We start from the raw sequence: 20,422 nt of genomic DNA on the forward strand, positions 1-20,422 counted from the left end.
AACTAGATAAGCACTATTTGTTAAAAGAATTTGGGATTAGCAATCAACAGTGTTGGGTTTGTGTTAGATACTGTGCCTTTGTATGCGTTTGACCTTGGGCAAATCACTCAGCCATTATGAGCCTCAGTTTCTCCCTCTATTAAAAAAAAATCTTCACAGTTATTTCGAATCCAAAATGAACTAACATATATGAACACGCCTCAGCTATGTTATTTTGCATATCAACTATTCAATTTTTTTCACAATAACATTCTCAACATGCATTTTTAATTTGAGAGCAAACCTTAAACACTCCTGACACATAATCAAGTTAAAAAGTTAATTTTCCTCTTTGACCTGCAATCTGTAAATACTATGTATTAAATAGTTGTGTGTGGGTGTTTTCCCTACTTCTCATCTTCCAATCCCTTGCTTAAGGAAACTAAATGGTAGAGCATAACAGCTTTGTTCTCGGTGTCAGCAGAGCATTACAAAGCCCAGAAAGAATGTTAAAGCCATTTCAAAATACTATTTTTAGGTGCCACACGGTCAGGAAATAAGCTTTCACTGAGAGATTTTGAGAAAAATGGTACCTGTAGGTTGGCAACTGGCGTAGCAAAATGAGTTATCTTATATTAAATTGTTAACAATAAATATCAGCTTGAGTAGTCACAACAAATTAAAACATTCTTTCTCCAGGTTGAAATTATCCAATGATGAAATCAAACGAGCAATTCTAACCATGGATGAGCAGGAGGATCTGCCCAAGGACATGTTGGAACAGGTGAGCTGCCGGGTAACACTCAGAGCACAGGTTATGCCAGACTCAGCGGGGAAGGAATACTATGGAGACCTGGTTGTGGTTAGTACGCAATTTCCTCACCTCTCAGTGGAGGAGGTTAGGCCAAGGTTCCACTTGGCTCTGTTAGGAGGCTCTAGGACTTGCTCCTCCCCTTGTTCCTCAAAATGATGGGTGAGAATTATGGTCCTGAGTGTGTTAAATGCCTAAGACCCTCAATGCCAGAGTCTGTCTCTCATGCTGCTGCCATCAAGTTGTTACTCCTCAGCAGGTCACATAAATCTACTAGCTTTAGTAGAAAGTGTCTGTTTCACCGGAATACTGAGAATCTCAGCAGTGTGAGATCACAGCCTGCACTGCAGAAACTGAATCACTGCTTAATCCCTGACACATTTGTGTCTTGGTCTTGGCTCGCCATTCCCACAACCACAAAAGCCACTGTCAACCCCCTGGCGCTGTCATCAGCACTCGTGTGTGTCATAAGGCAGGGTGTGCACTTCTTGGGGCTGGGTTTTGTCTTCGTAAATTGTATCGGACTCTTCTTGTGTTGTAAATGTCAGTAAATGCAAATGCCAGGGCTAGCAAGCGTAGGGTAGACTTAAACACAGTCAGTATACATCCTCGTCAGTGAGATCTGGAGATAATTTGTAATTTTCTATGGCCAAGCAACAGGTCAGATGTGGTGCCCTAGCCTCTCTTCATGCAGTATTTCCATAACACACTCTGTGCAGCCACTCCAGCTGTGTTGTGTGTTGTCAGCAGCTTGGTTCATTTATCTTCCAAATGATACTGTTGGTAATATTGTGCTGGTAGATAACCCCAGGGATTGTTACCTATCTCTTGGTCTGCGCCTAAATTTTCCTGTGCTTTGTGGGAATGTCTCTGCATGATCTAATCCTGCTCTGTCAGCTTGTCTCATTGTCCTGCCGCAGAATCACGTTTTGAGAGAGTTTGGTCACAAGGCCCCACCTGTTTCTTAGAGCCAGGTCCACCTGAGGTCATGGGTGGACACAGGTGATCACGATTCCCGGCTGAGCCTGAGGTGTCACCTCTAGGTGTGCTCAGCTCCCAGGAGCAATGGAAAAGGCTGTTTTGCTCCACTAACAGGGATCCCGTGGCTGTGGGCTGCTGCAGCCGGAGCGCCTGTTTGCATGTGCCTCCTGTCCTGTTCTCACTGATTTCCCCCAAGGCCTCAGCCACGAGGTGGGAGGAGCGACGTCACACCTCCGTGGGCCTCCCCCTCCCTGAAACCTCTGCAGCTGCAGTCATCCGGGGTGAAAACCCTCACACTCAGCAGTGGAAAAACTTTTTCTGCTGTCCTTTTAAGGTTTGATTTAGTTCCCAAAATAGTTAATGACTATGTTTCCAAGTCTGTTAGGATGCTCTGTGCATAAATAGTTTCAAACTATTCCTAAACTGAAAATTCCTTTTTCGAGCATTTTGCAGCTCCTCTCCTCATTCTCCTCTCCCTCTCAGAACACTCAAAACAGAGCCTCTGCCCCTGAGAGTAGAGCTCCACTGCCCTCTGTCCCTCCCCGGCCCCCAGCTGACCCTGCTTTGCAAATGCTGGCACCAGAAACTGCTTCACCCAGCGTGAAGAACGAGGCAGAAGGCACTTTTGTCGTTAGGTCTTCAGCCTCTGTCGACAAGGTTGTATGTTTAAAATTCCACCAGATCTGTTTACTGTGAAATTGCATCCAGCAAAATTCCTCCTTGAGGGAAAGGATTTCTAAAGCTTGCCAAAAGAGCTTGTAGTGCAAATAGAGTGTACTTCAGATAAATACAAGGGAAAAAAGAAGTCTACTGAAGCAGGCTCTGGCCAAGTGGGATACTTCTGACCCAGCTCTCCTGAGAGCTCTGAGTGTCGTGCTCTCTGCTCATCTCCCAGGCTCTTTCTTTTCCTGCTCACTCTAACCCTCCTTCCTGTGCCTGATCACAGGATCCTTTACGATTCAATATGGTCTGCATCTGAGCCAAGTTCATCCCCTCCTCTCCTGCTGCTTTTCGCTGCTGAGATCAGATCTCAGATGAGGTCACTCCTCTTTCTTGGGATGCACACCTTTCTCCTCATCACCAGATGTTTGTCTGACTCTTCATTCTTTTCAAAACTGTCCATACACTGTCTGGTCTCAACTCTACCTTGAGAAGGCCCAGGCCTTTAGTCTCAGCCTCTCACTGTTGCCCTTGTGAATAACAGGAGAGAGAGAGAGAGAACACCTGTGTTATCCCAAACGGGTCTGTGGACTCAGCAGGCAGGTATGGGGGATCCCTGATACTAGAACTGAATTCCGAAAGGTAAAAATCCAAACTCGGGGGAAAAAACAAGCCTTGTGCTCCCCCTTTTTCCTTCCTTCCTTCGCCCTAACACCTTCCCTCCTGCACGGAGGAAGCACAAGAAGACATGTGTCCCATCCAGTGTCACCACTGGAACAAGGGAACACCCGTGCCTAGACGCTCTCAGGCCGCCAAACCTATGGACTCCCTGGCGTCTACTTCCACCTCTCCTCCCTCCACCCTGTGAGGGGAGAGGGGACCCCTGGCCTCTGCTCTGGCCCATCCTTTCCTTCCAGAGGACCCTGCCCCTCTCCTCGTGGTCTTCCACCTTGCCCTCTCAACATGTAACTTGTTCAAGTCCCAGCCCTTCACACACACAGACCTCTTAAGACTGCCCATCCCCACTTGCTACTGTGCTCTCTCTCTTTCGACACACTCAGTTCTTGAAAGCCTGTTCACTTTTCCTCGCCTCCCTAAAGCTGTTCTCACTGAGGATTTGTACTTCCTTGTTGCCAGAGCCAGGGGACACTTTGCAGTCCTTATCTTCCTTGATGTACTGGTGGGTGTCACAGCGACGGCCGCTTGGCCCACATGAAACGCCTCTTTCACTGGCCCTGTAACTCCACATGGGTCCCTCCACTGCCTCTTGTGAAGGTCACTCTTCTTCGCATCCTCATCCCATCAATGCAAGCTTCTCTCAAGGCCTGCTTTTCTTCACTTGATGGAATCCCTGGTTACCTTACTCACATCCGTGCATGTTGTAACCCACACCAGAGCTTTGTCTTCCAGATTTCTTTGGAATTTCAGACCACCTGTCCACCTGCCTGTTAAAATCACAGGCTTCCCAGGTGGCTCAGTGGTAAAGAATCCTCCTGCCAATGCAGGAGATGCGGGTTCGATCCCAGTGTCTGGAAGATGCCCTGGAGAAGGAAATGGCAATCCACTCCAGTATTCTTGCCTGGAAAATCCCATGGACAGAGGAGCCTGGTGGGCTACAGTCCATGGGATTGCGAAGAGTCAGGCACGACTTAGCAGCTGAGCACACACACTACTAGAAATCACTGCTTTGTTCTCTTGTCAGTATTTCAAACACTAAATTCATCTTCTCTTCACCCACCCTCCTCCAACCTTCCCCCTGTTCCACTCTATGTACCTCCTTGCCTGGATCACATCCTTTTGACCCTTGTTTACCAGAATCAACAAGTCAGGCCAGTTCAAACCCCACCCCCCCACCCCCAATAGCTCTAGAACCTGTCCACCACCTATTCCAGGACACCACTAGATTACTGCATCAACAGTCTAATAACAACCCCCACTACTTCTGATCCTTTCTGATTTTCTCCATTCTGCAGGCAGAGTGATCTTTTTAAAGTGCAAACTCATTCCCCTACTTAAGATTTTATGTTACATCCCATGCCTTCAAAATAAAGACTGAATTTCCTATGAAGGCCTTGCTCCTCCCTGCCCTCCCCGACCTCTACCCTCCCCCACTGCCATGACAGCTGCTCTTCCTCCTTTATAAATGCTACGCTGCCCATTCCAGACCTCAGCCCATTCCAGACCCCAGATAAGCACTCTGCCGGGAATATATTTCCAACCTCACGTCATTCATCTTCTTCCCTGTAGTTCCACTTCTCTTTCTCTGCTGGCAGTACCCCGACTGACTGCCTTTTCTAAGGTCCCTTAGTTAAACCCAAAAAACATTTGAAAGTCTGCTAAGTGGACAGCCCAGTGCCAGCACTGAGTTATGGGTAGGACCTTGGGGCCCAGAGGCTTAGTGTAAATTTTTTCTTTTGAAGTCCGAGAATATTTGATCTAGAAAATAGCACACACACACACACACACAGGCCTGGGCATACACATATACGTTTGTGCTTTTAAAGGAAATTAGACACATACAGAAGTGCTTTTTCAACTTAAAGTATTATTGCTATCTCTTCTACATTCCATGCTCATTTCTTCCTCCACAATAAAATGTGGAATCAAAAACTTTAAGTCCTTCTGTGTCCTTCTCACCCAGCTCTATATAGAGCAAACAAGGAGATGGAATTAGATGAGCCCAAGAAATAAGCAAATTGATTGGAAAATACACACAGAATTACTCATTCCAGCATGATGTATAGAAGAAAAAAAAAAAAAGACAGCTGGAAGTCAAGACCCAAGTTCTATTTCTGAAGATCATATGCACTTGTTTTATAATGCTGGGGAAGTGGCCTAATCTCTAGTATTGAATCTCTAAGGTCCGTCTAATGGTCTCTGTAAAGTAGGTCTGGGAAAGAACTTCTCGATTGTGAATGAGAGGCATTAAAGAACAGATAGGTACCAGAAATGAATCTTACACCTGTTTAACTACTTTCAAGTAAAAATAGAAAAGTTTTCGCACCCATTTTGATTGAAATATACATCACTATAAATTTAAGGTGTATGGCATAATGGTTTGACTATCAAATTTGAAATGGTTTCCATACTGTTAAGTTAGCACCTGTCATTTCTTATAGATAAAATATTTTTAAAGCAAAAGTTTTTCTTCCTTTGTGATGAGAACTTTCAGGATTTACTCTGTTAATAGCTTTCATATATATCAAGAAGCAGGGTTAATTATAACCATCATGTTGTACATTACACCCCCAGTACCGGTTTATCTTGTAACTGGAAGTTTGTACCTTTTGGCCACCTAAATGGAAAGATTTTATCACTTCTATTGTATCGTAACAGTCACCTATGAGGAGAGCTTATAAATTAAAAAATTAAATTTTCATCATGGGACAGATTTAACTGAAAGGGTGAAAAATTAGGACAAGAATTTAAATTATAAACCTCAGTTTTAATATTTGTGTGTACTTTCTAGCTCTTGAAATTTGTTCCTGAAAAAAGTGATATTGACCTGTTGGAAGAACATAAACATGAACTAGATCGGATGGCCAAGGCTGACAGATTCCTTTTTGAGATGAGCAGGTGAGTTTGAAAATGTTTCAAAAGCAAAGATGCCCCTGGCCTTTCTAAGGAAGTGAAACTTTTGATTCCTGTTGAATTATCTGGGCCAATTAACCTGGCTTAATTTGAAGTCTTTTTAAATCCCTCAAATCTGAGTTGTGTGGAACTTGACTGTTCTGTTTTGTGTGTTCTTGCCCATGGGTAAGCCAGGGTCAGGGTTTCTTCACAATTATCTCTATCTCTGGGCCTCTGACTCGTGTACTTTGACCTAATCAAGTCATAACTTTTCCTGGTTCCAGTCGGCGTCATCCTTCTTACCATTTTGATCTCTTGGGATTCTAGCTCATTCTTCCTTGTACTTCAACATCTCAAGGTTGTTGTAAAATAGAAAACAGTGGACAGACTCAAAGGTAACAGCCTGGAGCCCACATAACAAAATAGCCAGGGCCTAGATGTCAAATCATGACACGTGCAGACATCACTAATCAATCATGGCACTCTTCCCATGGAGCCTTGGCAAGCTTTCTCAGCCCTTCTCCAGAAAGCCCCACAGCAGCCTCTGCTCCGTAATTGAATTTGGCATGTGAGCTGAGTCGATTTGCCCTCCCAGGCCTAGCGAATTGATTCTGCATTAGGCAAGAACCAGTGGTCTTGAAACTCTCAGTCAACCTCAGGACAGAGTGCCTCCCCTGAGTGCCGATGGCCTACGTGGTGGTGAAGGTAAACATGCCTCTCACTCTACATTTCTGCTGTGTCTGAACTTATTTTTGTTTCATCTCAACTTGCCATTTCATATACTACTGTAGAATAAAGGATGATTTTGAAATTTTGACAGGTGTGCATTTGTCCCTTCATGTGGACAAATATATGACCACAGTAGCTGCCACTTAGTAACTGTCTAGGTCTTTGCATGCATCTTAATCCTTCTATCAGCACTCCCAGGAGGGCTGTCAGGCAGGGAAATATTTTTTGCCAACTAATGGAGGAGTTAAGGTTCCTGTTCAAGGTCACTGAATAAGAACAGAACCTGGGCTGCATCTGTCTGATTATATGGCATAGTTTTGGATGAGAGCTGATCCCTGGTCCTCCTAAACTGAAGTTTCCACTGAAGAGCAGATCAAGCAGTGATTTCAGAAGGTCTGGCAGAAGTGCCCACTCTCACCCACTCAGAAACACCAGGCAGTCTGTCCTGGTGGCAGTCAGAGGCCAGTTCCCTGTTATCTCTAGGTGCTAGTTGCTCTCCTGGAAAGCAGAGCTTTCCAGTTCTGAGGGGCACAGATAGGAAGCCAGCTGTGAAGAAAGAGGAAGGTGTGGGGAGAGACGGTGTAAGGAAAGAAGCCTGGAGACAAGTTTTACCCTACAGTTCTGCCAAAGACAAACTTTGTAGAAAGTGAGGCAGCACAGGAGGAGGGCAGGCATCAGCCTCTTATTTGCAGCAGCAGAGGGGAGTCTTTACATTTTCATTCCTTTTTATCTCTTTTCTGTTCTCAAGAGCTGCTGGGACTCTGAGGAAGAGAAGGGGGCTTCAGTCAAGAGCAGTTAGCTCCCAGTTGCTTTTAGCAACTGCCTAAGCTGATCGGAGCTGAGGACCTGCTGCCCTTGCTGGAACACGCCCTGTAGGGCAGTGGGAAGTGGGTTCTGCAGGCATGGTTGGGCTCAGGCCCTGTGCTTCTGTCCCAGAGAGGAACTCTCTAGGCAGGGAGGAGGGAGGAGAAGGGGGGAAGGCAGCACAGGTGCTCCAAGGTACTGTCGCCTTTGAGGGAATATAGGTGTATTAAGTGTTCATTAGTTAATGCTTGCTCTTACAGAATTAATCATTATCAACAAAGACTGCAATCGCTGTACTTCAAAAAGAAGTTCGCAGAGCGTGTAGCAGAAGTGAAACCCAAAGTAGAAGGTAAAGTCAAGTCCCTCAGAATGGAAATGCTATTCATCCCAAGTGCTCATGTACAAGTGCATGCAAGTGCATATAGTCAATAGACTCCCTTTGGTAATTTTTTTTTTCCCTTGAAATCTGTTGGAATTCTGGCAGATAATTACTTAAGGTCTGCATTCAGCTTGCTGGCCTAGCCTGAGTTCTGGAGCTCACGCACAACCCCTGGGCTTTTGCTCTCTGGGTATTGGTGAGGAATTTGATTGCTACTGACACCAAACCTACAGTTATCTTTCTTACAATGGGGCCTTACTGGATTTTTCTTTTTTTTTTTTAATTAATTTGTTTTTTGGAGGCTAATTACAACATTGTATTGGTTTTGCCATACGTCGACATGAATCCACCACGGATTCATGTGTACATGTATTCCCCATCCTGAACCCCCGTCCCACTTCCCTCCCCATCCCATCCCTCTGGGTCATCCCAGTGCACCAGCCCCTAGCACCCTGTATCATGCATCGAACCTGGACTGGCAATCCATTTCACATATGATAATATACATGTTTCAATGCCATTCTCCCAAACCATCCCACCCTCGCCCTCTCCCACAGAGTCCAAAAGACTGTTTTATATCTCTGTGTCTCTTTTGCTGTCTCGCATACAGGGTTATCATTACCATGTTTCTAAATTTCATATATATGTGTTAGTATACTGTATTGGTGTCTTTCTTTCTGGCTTACTTCACTCTGTATAACAGGCTCCAGTTTCATCCACCTCATTAGAACTGATTCAAATGTATTCTTTTTAATGGCTGAGTAATACTCCATTGTGTATATGTACCACAGCTTTCTTATCCATTCATCCACTGATGGACATCTAGGTTGCTTCCATGTCCTGGCTATTATAAACAGTGCTGCGATGAACACTGGGGTACACGTGTCTCTTTCAATTCTGGTTTCCTCGGTGTGTATGCCCAGCAGTGGGATTGCTGGGTCATATGGCAGTTCTATTTCCAGTTTTTTAAGGAATCTCCATACTGTTCTCCATAGTGGCTGTACTAGTTTGCATTCCCATCAACAGTGTAAGAGGGTTCCCTTTTCTCCACACCTCTCCAGTATTTATTGCTTGTAGAATTTTGGATAGCAGCCATTCTGACTGGCGTGAAATGGTACCTCATCGTGGTTTTGATTTACATTTCTCTAATAATGAGTGATGTTGAGCATCTTTTCATGTGTTTGTTAGCCATCTGTATGTCTTCTTTGGAGAAATGTCTGTTTAGTTTTTTGGCTTATTTTTTGATTGGGTCGTTTATTTTTCTGGAATTGAGCTGCAGGAGTTGCTTGTATATTTTTGAGATTAATTCTTTGTCAGTTGCTTCGTTTGCTATTATTTTCTCCCATTCTGAAGGATGTCTTTTCACCTTGCTTATAGTTTCCTTCATTGTGCAAAATATTTTAGCTTACTTAGGTCTCATTTGTTTATTTTTGCTTTTATTTCCAATATTCTGGGAGGTGGGTCATAGAGGATCCTGCTGTGATTTATGTCGGAGAATGTTTTGCCTATGTTCTCCTCTAGGAGTTTTATAGTTTCTGGTCTTAACATTTAGATCTTTAATCCATTTTGAGTTTATTTTTGTGTATGGTGTTAGAAAGTGTTCTAGTTTCATTTTTTTACAAGTGACTGACCAGTTTTCCCAGCACCACTTGTTAAAGAGATTGTCTTTAATCCATTGTATATTCTTGCCTCCTTTGTCGAAGATAAGGTGACCATAGGTGCATGGATTTATCTCTGGGCTTTTATTTTGTTCCATTGATCTATATTTCTGTCTTTGTGCCAGTACCATACTGTCTTGATGACTGTGGCTTTGTAGTAGAGCCTGAAGTCAGGCAGGTTGATTCCTCCAGTTCCATTCTTTTTTCTCAAGATTGCTTTGGATATTCAAGGTTTTTTGTATTTCCATACAAATTGTGAAATTATTTGATCTAGTTCTGTGAAAAATACCATTGGTAGCTTGATAGGGATTGCTTTGAATCTATAGATTGCTTTGGGTAGTATACTCATTTTCACTATATTGATTCTTCCAATCCATGAACACGGTATATTTCTCTATCTATTTGTGTCCTCTTTGATTTCTTTCACTAGTGTTTTATAGTTTTCTATATTTAGGTCTTTTGTTTCTTTAGGTAGATATAGTCCTAAGTATTTTATTCTTTTCGTTGCAATGGTGAACGGAATTGTTTCCTTAATTTCTCTTTCTGTTTTTTCATTGTTAGTGTATAAGAATGCAAGGGATTTCTGTGTGTTGATTTTATATCCTGCAACTTTACTATATTCATTAATTAGCTCTAGTAATTTTCTGGTGGAGTCATTAGGTTAGGGTTTTCTATGTAGAGGATCATGTCATCTGCAAACAGTGAGAGTTTTACTTCTTTTCCAATCTGGGTTCCTTTTATTGCTTTTTCTGCTCTGATTGCTGTGGCCAAAACTTCCAAAACTATGTTGAATAGTAGTGGTGAGAGTGGGCACCCTTGTCTTGTTCCTGCCTTTAGGGGAAATGCTTTCAGTTTTTCACCTTTGAGGATAATGTTTGCTGTGGGTTTGTCATATATAGCTTTTATTATGTTGAGGTATGTTCCTTCTATTCCTGCTTTCTGGAGGGGTTTTTTTTTTTATCATAAATGGATATTGAATTTTGTCAAAGGCTTTCTTTGCATCTATTGAGATAATCATATGGTTTTTATTTTTCAATTTGTTAATATGGTGTATTACATTGATTGATTTGCGGATATTGAAGAATCCTTGCATCCCTGGGATAAAGCCCACTTGGTCACGATGTATGATCTCTTTAATATGTTGTTGGATTCTGTTTGCTAGAGTTTTGTTAAGGATTTTTGCATCTATGTTCATCAGTGATATTGGCCTGTAGTTTTCTTTTTTTGTGGCATCTTTGTCAGGTTTTGGTATTAGGGTGATGGTGGCCTCATAGAATGGGTTTGGAAGTTTACCTTCCTCTGCAATTTTCTGGAAGAGTTTGAGTAGGATAGGTGTTAGCTCTTCTCTAAATTTTTGGTAGAATTCAGCTGTGAAGCCATCTGGTCCTAGGCTTTTGTTTGCTGGAAGATTTCTGATTACAGTTTCAATTTCCGTGCTTGTAATGGGTCTGTTAAGAGTGTCCATTTCTTCCTGGTTCAGTTTTGGAAAGTTGTACTTTTCTAAGAATTTGTCCATTTCTTCCAAGTTGTCCATTTTATTGGCATATAGCTGCTGATAGTAGTCTCTTATGATCCTTTGTATTTCTGTGTTGTCTGTTGTGATCTCTCCATTTTTATTTCTAATTTTGTTGATTTGAATCTTACTGGATTTTTCTAAAGGAAGATTTGAGGCTGGTAGGTGGTTTGATTTTGAGGCTGTTCAATTTTTAGCTGTTTGAAATGTGGGCAACTTATGAGCCCAGCACAGAGTGCAGGCTGGCCTTGGGGCCCTGATGACACCTGCCAGCTGTGACATGTCACACGTGTGCCCAGTTTTTCTACTGGTGAAATTGGTCAATAGTCCTGTGATCTGACTCACACACCAGGCAAGAAAGGGTCTGCAAAGGAATGTGGAAAATGCAATCGACGCTCTATGTATTCCTAACTGCTTACAGTCGGTGAATCAACCAGGAAAAAGAAAGGCTGGGATTGTGCAGCTGCCTCTGGGTCTCTTGAACAATCTGAGCTGACTCTCCTGGCCCCCTCGTGTCTTGCTTCTGGTATAGGTGTTCAGAAAGTGCTCCCAGATAATCTAATGACCCCATCTTACATCTTTGGTATCTGTTATCGGGTGTGGATTTAGGATGAGTATCACTGAAACGTCTTGGTTGTAATAGTTTTGTGTAATAGTTTTGTGTATTTTGTTTTGAAGCAATTCGTTCTGGCTCAGAAGAGGTGTTCAGGAGTGGTGCCCTGAAGCAGTTGCTGGAAGTGGTTTTGGCATTTGGAAATTACATGAATAAAGGCCAAAGAGGCAATGCGTATGGATTCAAGATATCCAGCCTAAATAAGATTGCCGACACCAAATCCAGTATTGACAAGTAAGTATGGAGAACCTGAGCACGTAGGTCGGGGCTCAGCTGTATAACTCTGGGCCTCCTGACACTCAAGTGTCTGGTCTGCACTTTCTCCTTCTCGTCCTCCTCTGACACTGATCCTCTCTTACCTCAGGACCATGCGAATCCCAAGTTCCCACTGGGCCAGTTATCCTTTATTTTCATTCCACAAGGATATCATCTAGTCCAAGTTTTTTGTGTTTTGGGTTTTCTCAGGTAAACATTTTGTATCTTGTAATATGTGAAAGGCAAATTCACACACTGGAAATACACTGCTAGATGAGGTTTCACCAATTAAACAGATCTGTGTAAGTAGTGACCAGATCAAGAAACAGAGCATTACCAGCATCCTAATAGTCTCCTTGTGACCTCTCCTAATTGCTACTCCTCCACAAAGATAAACTAGCAGCTGAGGATAGAATGTGAGGCTTGCTGGCTTTTTAGATTGTGTTTTCCTTAGTACCTGGAAGCAAGCAGCTATATGAAAAGATGAGGGTATACATGCGTTCTGGCTGTTGGTGTTCAGCTGTTCATCCCAAGACTCATTAAAATGCTTCCTAGAAAGTGTGTTTTAAGTGAACAAGTGAACAGATTCTTGTTAGAGACACCAGGATGTGAAAATGCACTGGTGTCATTTACCGGCAAGGGCATTAGGCATATTAACTCTAGCTTCTCTGAGAACTGTAGTTCTCTAAGGTTCTCACTGTCTTGGAAGGAATTGTTTCTAAGGTAAACTTCTCTGTAACCTGAATTCTTTTTAGAAATACTTCTCTTCACCCTAATTATTCCCAACTAGTGAGCTTTTTACTCTGTATTTTCTATAGGGTTAGTGAAGCATAGCATAATGGCAACCTTGAATCCATCCTATAAGAAATAAGCAATGTGTTTAGTTGTAGAGCTAAGCCTTATTTTTACATTGTGTAGAAATAGATTAACAAAAGGCAGCTGATAGATTCTGTCACCACCACGTTATTTTTAATGTAAGCACTCGATCCTTTCAGAGCCGTTTCACATGTGCTTGTCACAACAGCCTGTGAAGTCTCCAGGCCAAGTGCTATATCACCTGTTGTCAGATAAAGAAACGGAGGCCAGGGTCAGGGTCAGGTGTCTCACTTAGCTTGTCTGAGGTCACAGCCTGTTTGGCCTTACAGATATTTGACAACTGTTCTAGTGGTCTGCCCACAGCTTTCCTCTACCAATAGGCAGATTTTATTTGAAAGTTGTAGTAGATAACTGCAGCATCTTACTTGCATGTGAAAGGCCAGCCATCTTTTAAGGAAGGGAGTTCTCTTCCCCTGAGCTTATAGGTTGGGACAGAAGAAAACCCTCACCACCCGTCACAGGTGGAGGGCCTCTCCACACACAGGTGTGCACACATACCATGCCCTTAATACCCTTTGCATCCCACCCTTCCAACTTACTGATAACCGGGCACTTACTACATGATTATCTACTAGTTAATATAAAAATAAAAAGGCTAAGTACACAATTAGCCTTTTCAAAACATTAATAAACAAAACCATTTCTGATCTTTTTCTTTTCCCTCTTCACTCTGCATTATAGGCTTGTTTATGGTAATGACCAGAGAATAATCCAATGTGAGATGTCTAGTTAGTTTTTATTATTCAAGAATTTATATTCATTCAAATCAGGTGTTATTTGGATAACAGACAAATATAGAAACTGATCTAGTTTTAAGTCTTTCTCCACACAAAAAGTATATATGATTAATTAAATACATTTATTTCTCTGAAATAATGAAGGAAAACAGCATTAGTCTTTCTCATGATGGGCTCTGGAATTTGCCCCTCATGCAACCAGCACATGGCAGACACATAGATTCTGTGAATGGCAAAATTGAAATGGAACAATACAGCTGAACATCTGCAAAATAAGTGACCAGAACTATTAGCTACTGTTCTACTTTGCTGAACAATGGTTCTCTAATTATTGAGAGCAAGAAAAATAAGGGGAAATTTTTTTCCACGTGAGCCAGTTATCTCAGAGGAATAGGATTGCATTGACTTCTAGGAAGCTACAAGGGTAACCAGAAATGGTTTGCATTGATATGGAAAAAAATTGTTTGCCAACTTTGCTTCACTTTAGTTGCTGGGGAGACTGTTGTGACTTAGCCTTGTGAATTAGCAAACTGCCTAAAAATTATGGAAATGGTTTTTAAGCAATGTATTTGTGTCCTCCTAATTATGGTAACTTTCAACAGACTAAGTGGTTCTTGATCTTGGCTGTTAGACTCAATGGGAAGTTTTTAAAAATACTCAGCCTGGTTCCCACTTCATTCCAACTGATGAATCCCAGGTTGGCACAGGCATCTGGGATTCACGTGATTGTAGTGTGCATTGGAGTCGGGGACAAGGGGACCCTACTCCTATAGCGTGGCCTCATGGATACAGTTATCAGATGCCTGCCTTTTCAGCCCTGGTCAGTCAGGGTTCAGCCCTGTCAACACTGAAGAGGGAGCCAGTTATGCAGTTAGGAGCTGAAGTGTTGCTAAAATTAGGCTGCGAGGATATCATACCCATGATGGCATAGTCCTGGCCCAGTTCCAGGCCCTTCCCTGAAATGGGGGGGGCTTCCTAACTTTCCAGCCACCCTTTGCTGCAGCAGCAAAACAGATGAGGTCAGAGGGGGAAAGAGAAAAACAAACGAGTCAAAAGGGGAAAATGTTATCCCCCAGACCAAAGAAACCTTAAATGAGAATTCTCAGTGATTCCCATCTGTGGGTCGCTGGTCTGTACTCTCAGACTTGAAAATTAACTGTCCTCTTTGGTGCATTAGACAGACATCCCTCACTCCCCACCCGACCCTGCTTTGTTCTGAACTGCCAGGGCAGGTCTCATCTTTGGGTGGATGCACTGTGAAGGGATGTCCCCACTGGCAATGGTTCAGACTCATTTTCATCACTCATCGCATCACCCAGATTTGGAAGCGTCCTCATTATGGGCCAAAAATGTAATTCTCATCCCCTGCCCTTCCGTTTCAGAAGATGTGTGCCTCTTTTGACATCTATTTATGTAAATCCCATAAATACTCTCCTCTTATCCCTTTCTCTTGAATTCCTGCTTTACAGGAACCTCCAAATTTTGAAAGTAATGCAGGATACAGCTTTCTTTTGGAATCAGACACTTGAATATGCAAATCATATGCCGATATCAACCATGTTTAATACTCTCTCCTCTAACTGTAGGAACATTACACTTTTGCACTATCTCATCACTATTGTGGAAAATAAATACCCCAAGGTTCTCAATCTAAATGAGGAGCTGCGGGACATTCCTCAAGCAGCAAAAGTAAAGTAAGTACTAACACTGAATCGTTTCAGCTTTTCAAATCCCTTGCTTTAGCCATTGAGATAGTGTTACCTTAAGAGGGTCCTTCTGTCTTGCTTTCCCCTGAATAGTATACTTCAGCTTTCCCCTGAAGTAGTTTGAATCATTTCCAAGTCACCCAGATGTATTACATAATTTTGAATATATGATTAACTCTTGAAGAAGGGAGTTACGGGTGCCAACACACTCCCTAACGCCCACGCACAGTTTGAAAATCCAACATATAACTTTATAATTGACCCTTCCTATACGAGTTCCTCCACATCCATGGTTCCACATCTGAGGAATCAGTCAGCCACAAATCACTTAGTCCATAATTACTGGGAAAAAAATGATGTGTAAGTGACCCTCACAGTTCACACCTGTGTTGTTCAAGGTATTGTTGAACCATCCTGTGAGCGTATGTTGTGTATACTTGTTCTAGCTGTTTTGGATACTCCTGGATACAGTTTTTAACTTCTGCAAAACCTAATTTTCTGAGTTACGAAGATACAGGGAAGAAATGTGGTTTCACTAGTTGGAAGGGGTGGTTCTCTTAAAATACAGGTGGGAGCACCCTTAGTTAAATGAGAATATGAGGATTTGTCGTTAAGCAAACAGAAGTGCTGCAGGTCAGGGCGTTGCTGGTATCAATTTTCCCAGGTGCATACACTCCCAGAAACCAAGCAGCCTTTTAATGGAAAGCAGTCTTTATGCAAATGAAGGAATACAAATAAAGTGGAAAGACGCCAGGTTTTCCCCATAAACTTCACACCACTTTTCAGAGACCTCGTGAGGGGCATGCACTTTTCCTTGCTGCTCTTCTATTGCACCCAGCTCCTCTCCCCCCTTAAAAAAAATACTTTAAACTGCATCTTTTTGCAGTCATTTTGAAAAATCTGATGAGCAGCCTAATTTTTTTCCTCTGTAGAGTTTGGGAGAAATGTACCATGATGTAAGGCATGCAATTAAAATGTGAAGGTAAATGAAGTATTGGCGAATTTGTTTACATGTGAATTCTCTGTGAGAATGGTTATAATCTCTAATGTTTAAAGCCATCAAATAAAAAGCATTATGAGAAAAATCTAGGAAACTTCGTTTTAAAAAAAAACAACAAAAATGAAAACTAAGAAAAATCATTTTTGATTGAAATGTAGGCTATCACCTTGTAGTATTCATACTATCAGTGAAAGTGAAAGTCACTCAGTGATGTCTGACTCTTTGCGACCCCAAGGACTATATAGTCCATGGAATTCTCCAGGCCAGAATACTGGACTGGGTAGCCTTTCCCTTCTCCAGGGGATCTTCCCAACCCAGGAATCTAACTGGGGTCTCCTGCATTGCAGGCAGATTCTTTACCAGCTGAGCCACATGGGAAGCCCTCAGACTATCAGAGTTTTCTTGAAAAGCAATACAGTAATGATGAGCACAGCTCACACATGCCTGTGCCTCAGCTCTTTCTTCCCCTTGTCCAAAGGAAGTCACACGTGGCAAGAAATTTATCTCTACATACCATAATTTGCTTAAGTGAGATTTTTGTGAGATTAAAACGTCATATTTCTATTCTGTTCTTTTTATCCAATATACCTATATATATCTCTCCCTCTCATACCTGCTGGCTATGGAAAACAAGAAACATAATGCATATAAGTTTAAAATGTTGCTGTCTTTCTGTGAGATCTGAATGCTGAAGAGAATTTTAAGCATTTAAAATGAATTTTAATTTAAAAATTTTAAACACTTAAAATAGTGTGGATGACCAAGAATGAAATATTTAAACTCATTGTACATTTAATTCACAAGTATAAGTCCCATGTTAGTTACTAAAATGCTGCCATTTACAACAGCATGACTGAGCTGGACAAAGAAATAAGCACGTTGAGAAGTGGCCTGAAAGCAGTAGAGATGGTGAGTCTCTGTTTCTTGTTCTAATTCCCAGTCTTGTCATTACTGGTGTCCAGCGGAGGAGTTGCCAGTTGCCTTGGCATGCTGGTATGCTCGGGAGAAACATTTACTATTAAAAATAAAATGCAAAAACAGAGAAGCAAAGGCAGACTGTGTTTAGCCTGGCGACACAGCAGCGGGCATCACGGGAGCTGGGACACTGGACCCAGAGTTCTACCACTTTGCTACCTGTGACGTAGGACTTGTGACAGTGGATTGGGCTAGAGACTCTTCAAGGTCTGCTCAGTGCTCCTGTTCTCTTGATAAATGTTCACTGTCAGTAGAGCAGTGGAACTTCTCTGTCGTCTTTGCATTGACCCTTTGGGGAGAATGCATTGAACACTTTGAGGGTACAGTCCATTCTTAAGGCGAGGAGATCACGATGGCTCAGAATGCTTGCCCTCCACGTGTTACAGTGGCCAGGAGCAGTCAGTCCAGTTTACCTCCTGTAAAGTGATGACAAAGGTGCCTTTCAAAGGAAGGTGGTGATTTAGGTTAGCCTGGGCCTTAGGGAATAGCTGGCGTGTGTGAGAGGAAGTATCTCTTCTAGATGAGATGAACTTCAAGCTGCGGCTTAGAAGGAGGGAGAGTGAGCTTAGGTACAGAGGAGGGAAGCCGCCCAAGTCTACGAGATGACCTAAGCCCAGGCTCCATGGAAGGAAAGCAGATCAGAGTGCTGGAGGAAGAGGAGCCAGTGGCCTTAACCCTGATTTGAGGGCGCGGTGCCCCGTGGGTACCACACGGGGGCTGTCACCAAGATGGAGACAGATTAGGGTGGAAGCCTCGCTCCCAAGAGCAGACAGGGCTCTGGCCTGGCCCTTGGTGCAGGAGGCTGGTTTACAGGCAGCTCGGGAAGGTGCCCCACAGATCAACTTATGGGTAACACCAAAAGGACCCTCCTCCTGCTTGTAAAACTGCCATAGAAAGTAGTTGGCATCATTAAGAAGCTCTAATACAAATTAAAGTCACGATGCTAATCTTTTCTGTTTTTAATAAATTAAGGAGCATGTGAGGTTTTCTCTTTTTCCCTTTTTTGGGGGGAGGAAGAAGAAAGACGTGGTGGGTAGGCCACTGTTTAAAAAGTGCAGGAGATGAACTGAGTGCACTGTTTTCCCAGCCCTGTGGCTGGGAGACTATAAAGGAGCGTGGCACATGGTCCTCGGCTTTCACAGGCCAAACAGGGTAAGGGCGGTTTGGGACAAAGCTTGTTTATAGCCTTCATTCTGCTGTATTTCCTCCCAGTGGAAAGCTTTCTTGAGACTAGCATGGCAGCTATGACAGCCCTAAAGTCTGATAATGGATGCTCTGAGCCCTGCATCTGAGCTAGTTCAGAACAAGGCATAAGACAGGGGTCCCAAGGAAGTTGTGTGTTTGAGGGATTTATTAAAGGTCATTTTGCTGAAATCTCTCTAGCCCCTGGGTCATGTACACTGTAACACACTCTTCATAGGAAACGGCCTACAGCAGCTTCTCTCTACCCCCGGCAGCTTAAATGTTAAGAGGGAGGAAATATTGGGGGGCAGACTTTAACCTGTGCAAATATTCATGTGTCCCAACTGTGCTTTGCACAAGTCAGTCATACTGTTGGAAAGATATCAAAGGTGGAATTCTCATGAAATTATACATTCATGAAACACGTTAAAATTGTTTTCACATCTCTGCACCTCACATATATAACTCCCTTACCAACCCAAGGACTAGAATTGTGGCAATTTCTTTTAATCAGAGCAAGTTCCATAAAAGTTTCCACTTTTATTTCACTTGATTCCCCTGGTAATATGTATATTGCCCTCCTTTTATGAGTGAAGAAACTAAGGCCCAGGCTACTTGCCATGGATAAAAACCAAGTCAGTGGTTGAGCTGAATCAACCCCTAGCTTGTGACCTCTACTCTCCTGCTTGTTAGACTCTCTGCCATAGCAGGTATGGAAGAAAATAGAGATCCAGAATAAGTCAATAGATACACAGAGAAGTTGTTACTGAGACCCTGGAGTTAGAGGTTGAGTTCAAATTTTGGCTGTATCACTTATCAGCTACTTGACTTTGAGCAAAGAATGCCTCTGAACCTCAATTTATGTGTCAATACAATTGGCATAATAATTGAACACTCATAGAGGTTTTGTGGAATGAAATAGGAGAATGCATCTGGAAATGGTTTAAGTTATTATTGAAATGAAATTTGAATAAGCTGTGTTCATCACCATGGTAATGGAGAGGATGGCTAATTAACACGACACTAACACCTCTACCTGACTGTTCACAAAACCCGAATGGTATGGATGAGAAGAAAAATGGCATTACAGTGCCAAACGCTACAGCTGAAATTCTACTGACCTAGATATCACAGCTTATGAAATAAGTAGACTCGGCAGATACAGAAAAAAGGGGAAAAAATCAAGACACCAGAGTTCTGAGCACAGAATATCTACAAATTCTCTTGCTTTCAGTCACAAACCCTTTTAATCCAACTTGCTCTCCATTATTTAACTTCTATGAATTTTATCCAAATGTTAATCTGCTTACATTCTAAAGCCAGTATACAAAAACCACACCAATAAAGTACTCGGATGACCGGTTAAATTGCATTTTGCAAATGTGTTTACACACATGGGCATGACTCTGGCAGGGTGGGCAGAAGCAGAGCAGGACATGAACTATCATTAAGATGTTTCTGCAGTAGTTTTGATGTGTTTGCCGTTCTGACTTTTATTAAATTTGAGGCATAAGGGAAATGAAACCAGGTGCGTCTGCATCTGAAGCCTGCGTTGACATTATCCATTCCCTGTGTTTAAGGAGCTGGAATATCAGAAGTCTCAGCCCTCACAGCCAGGAGATAAGTTTGTGTCTGTTGTCAGCCAGTTCATCACTGTAGCCAGCTTCAGCTTCTCTGACGTTGAAGATCTTCTAGCAGAAGCCAAAGACTTGGTAAGTTTTCCCTTGCGCACTGAGTATTGCTCGACAGGGCTGGTACTCTCAGGTATTACAATTACTCTTTCATTTCTAGGACTGTGATCAGTTGAAACACACACTTTCTAACTGGCCTGCATCTCTTTAGATTAGTCAGACCTTGGAGTATCTGAACGGTGTTAAACCAGTGAATACTGTGACAGCTTTTTCTTGGTTATTATTGGGCCGAAGCCTTGTGCTTCAGAAACGTGTAAGATGCTCTCCTTACAAGAGCAGATAAGAGACAGGAGAACAGGGTGT

The 20,422-nt window shown here is 42.6% G+C and overlaps 2 protein-coding genes across 4 annotated transcripts in view; one reads left to right on the plus strand and one right to left on the minus strand.

Annotated features, from left to right (window-relative positions):
* The window catches only part of DAAM1 (dishevelled associated activator of morphogenesis 1), a 182,409-nt gene that overhangs the window by 155,507 nt on the left and 6,480 nt on the right, over nt 1–20,422 (plus strand). For 2 of the 3 annotated variants that reach the window (XM_061429032.1, XM_061429033.1), the window contains exons 17-23: nt 679–763; nt 5,901–6,007; nt 7,795–7,883; nt 11,763–11,931; nt 15,152–15,259; nt 17,120–17,180; nt 20,009–20,140. In XM_061429032.1, the coding sequence (XP_061285016.1) occupies nt 679–763; nt 5,901–6,007; nt 7,795–7,883; nt 11,763–11,931; nt 15,152–15,259; nt 17,120–17,180; nt 20,009–20,140 (751 nt within the window). The remainder of the gene's footprint in view (nt 1–678; nt 764–5,900; nt 6,008–7,794; nt 7,884–11,762; nt 11,932–15,151; nt 15,260–17,119; nt 17,181–20,008; nt 20,141–20,422) is intronic. The other variant, XR_009738759.1, reaches the window with a different exon arrangement.
* CCDC175 (coiled-coil domain containing 175) overlaps nt 1–20,422 on the minus strand; it is a 236,972-nt gene that overhangs the window by 24,572 nt on the left and 191,978 nt on the right. The window lies entirely within an intron of this gene.

This window comes from Bos javanicus, chromosome 10, assembly GCF_032452875.1.
Source record: "Bos javanicus breed banteng chromosome 10, ARS-OSU_banteng_1.0, whole genome shotgun sequence".
NCBI classification, from domain to species: domain Eukaryota; kingdom Metazoa; phylum Chordata; class Mammalia; order Artiodactyla; family Bovidae; genus Bos; species Bos javanicus.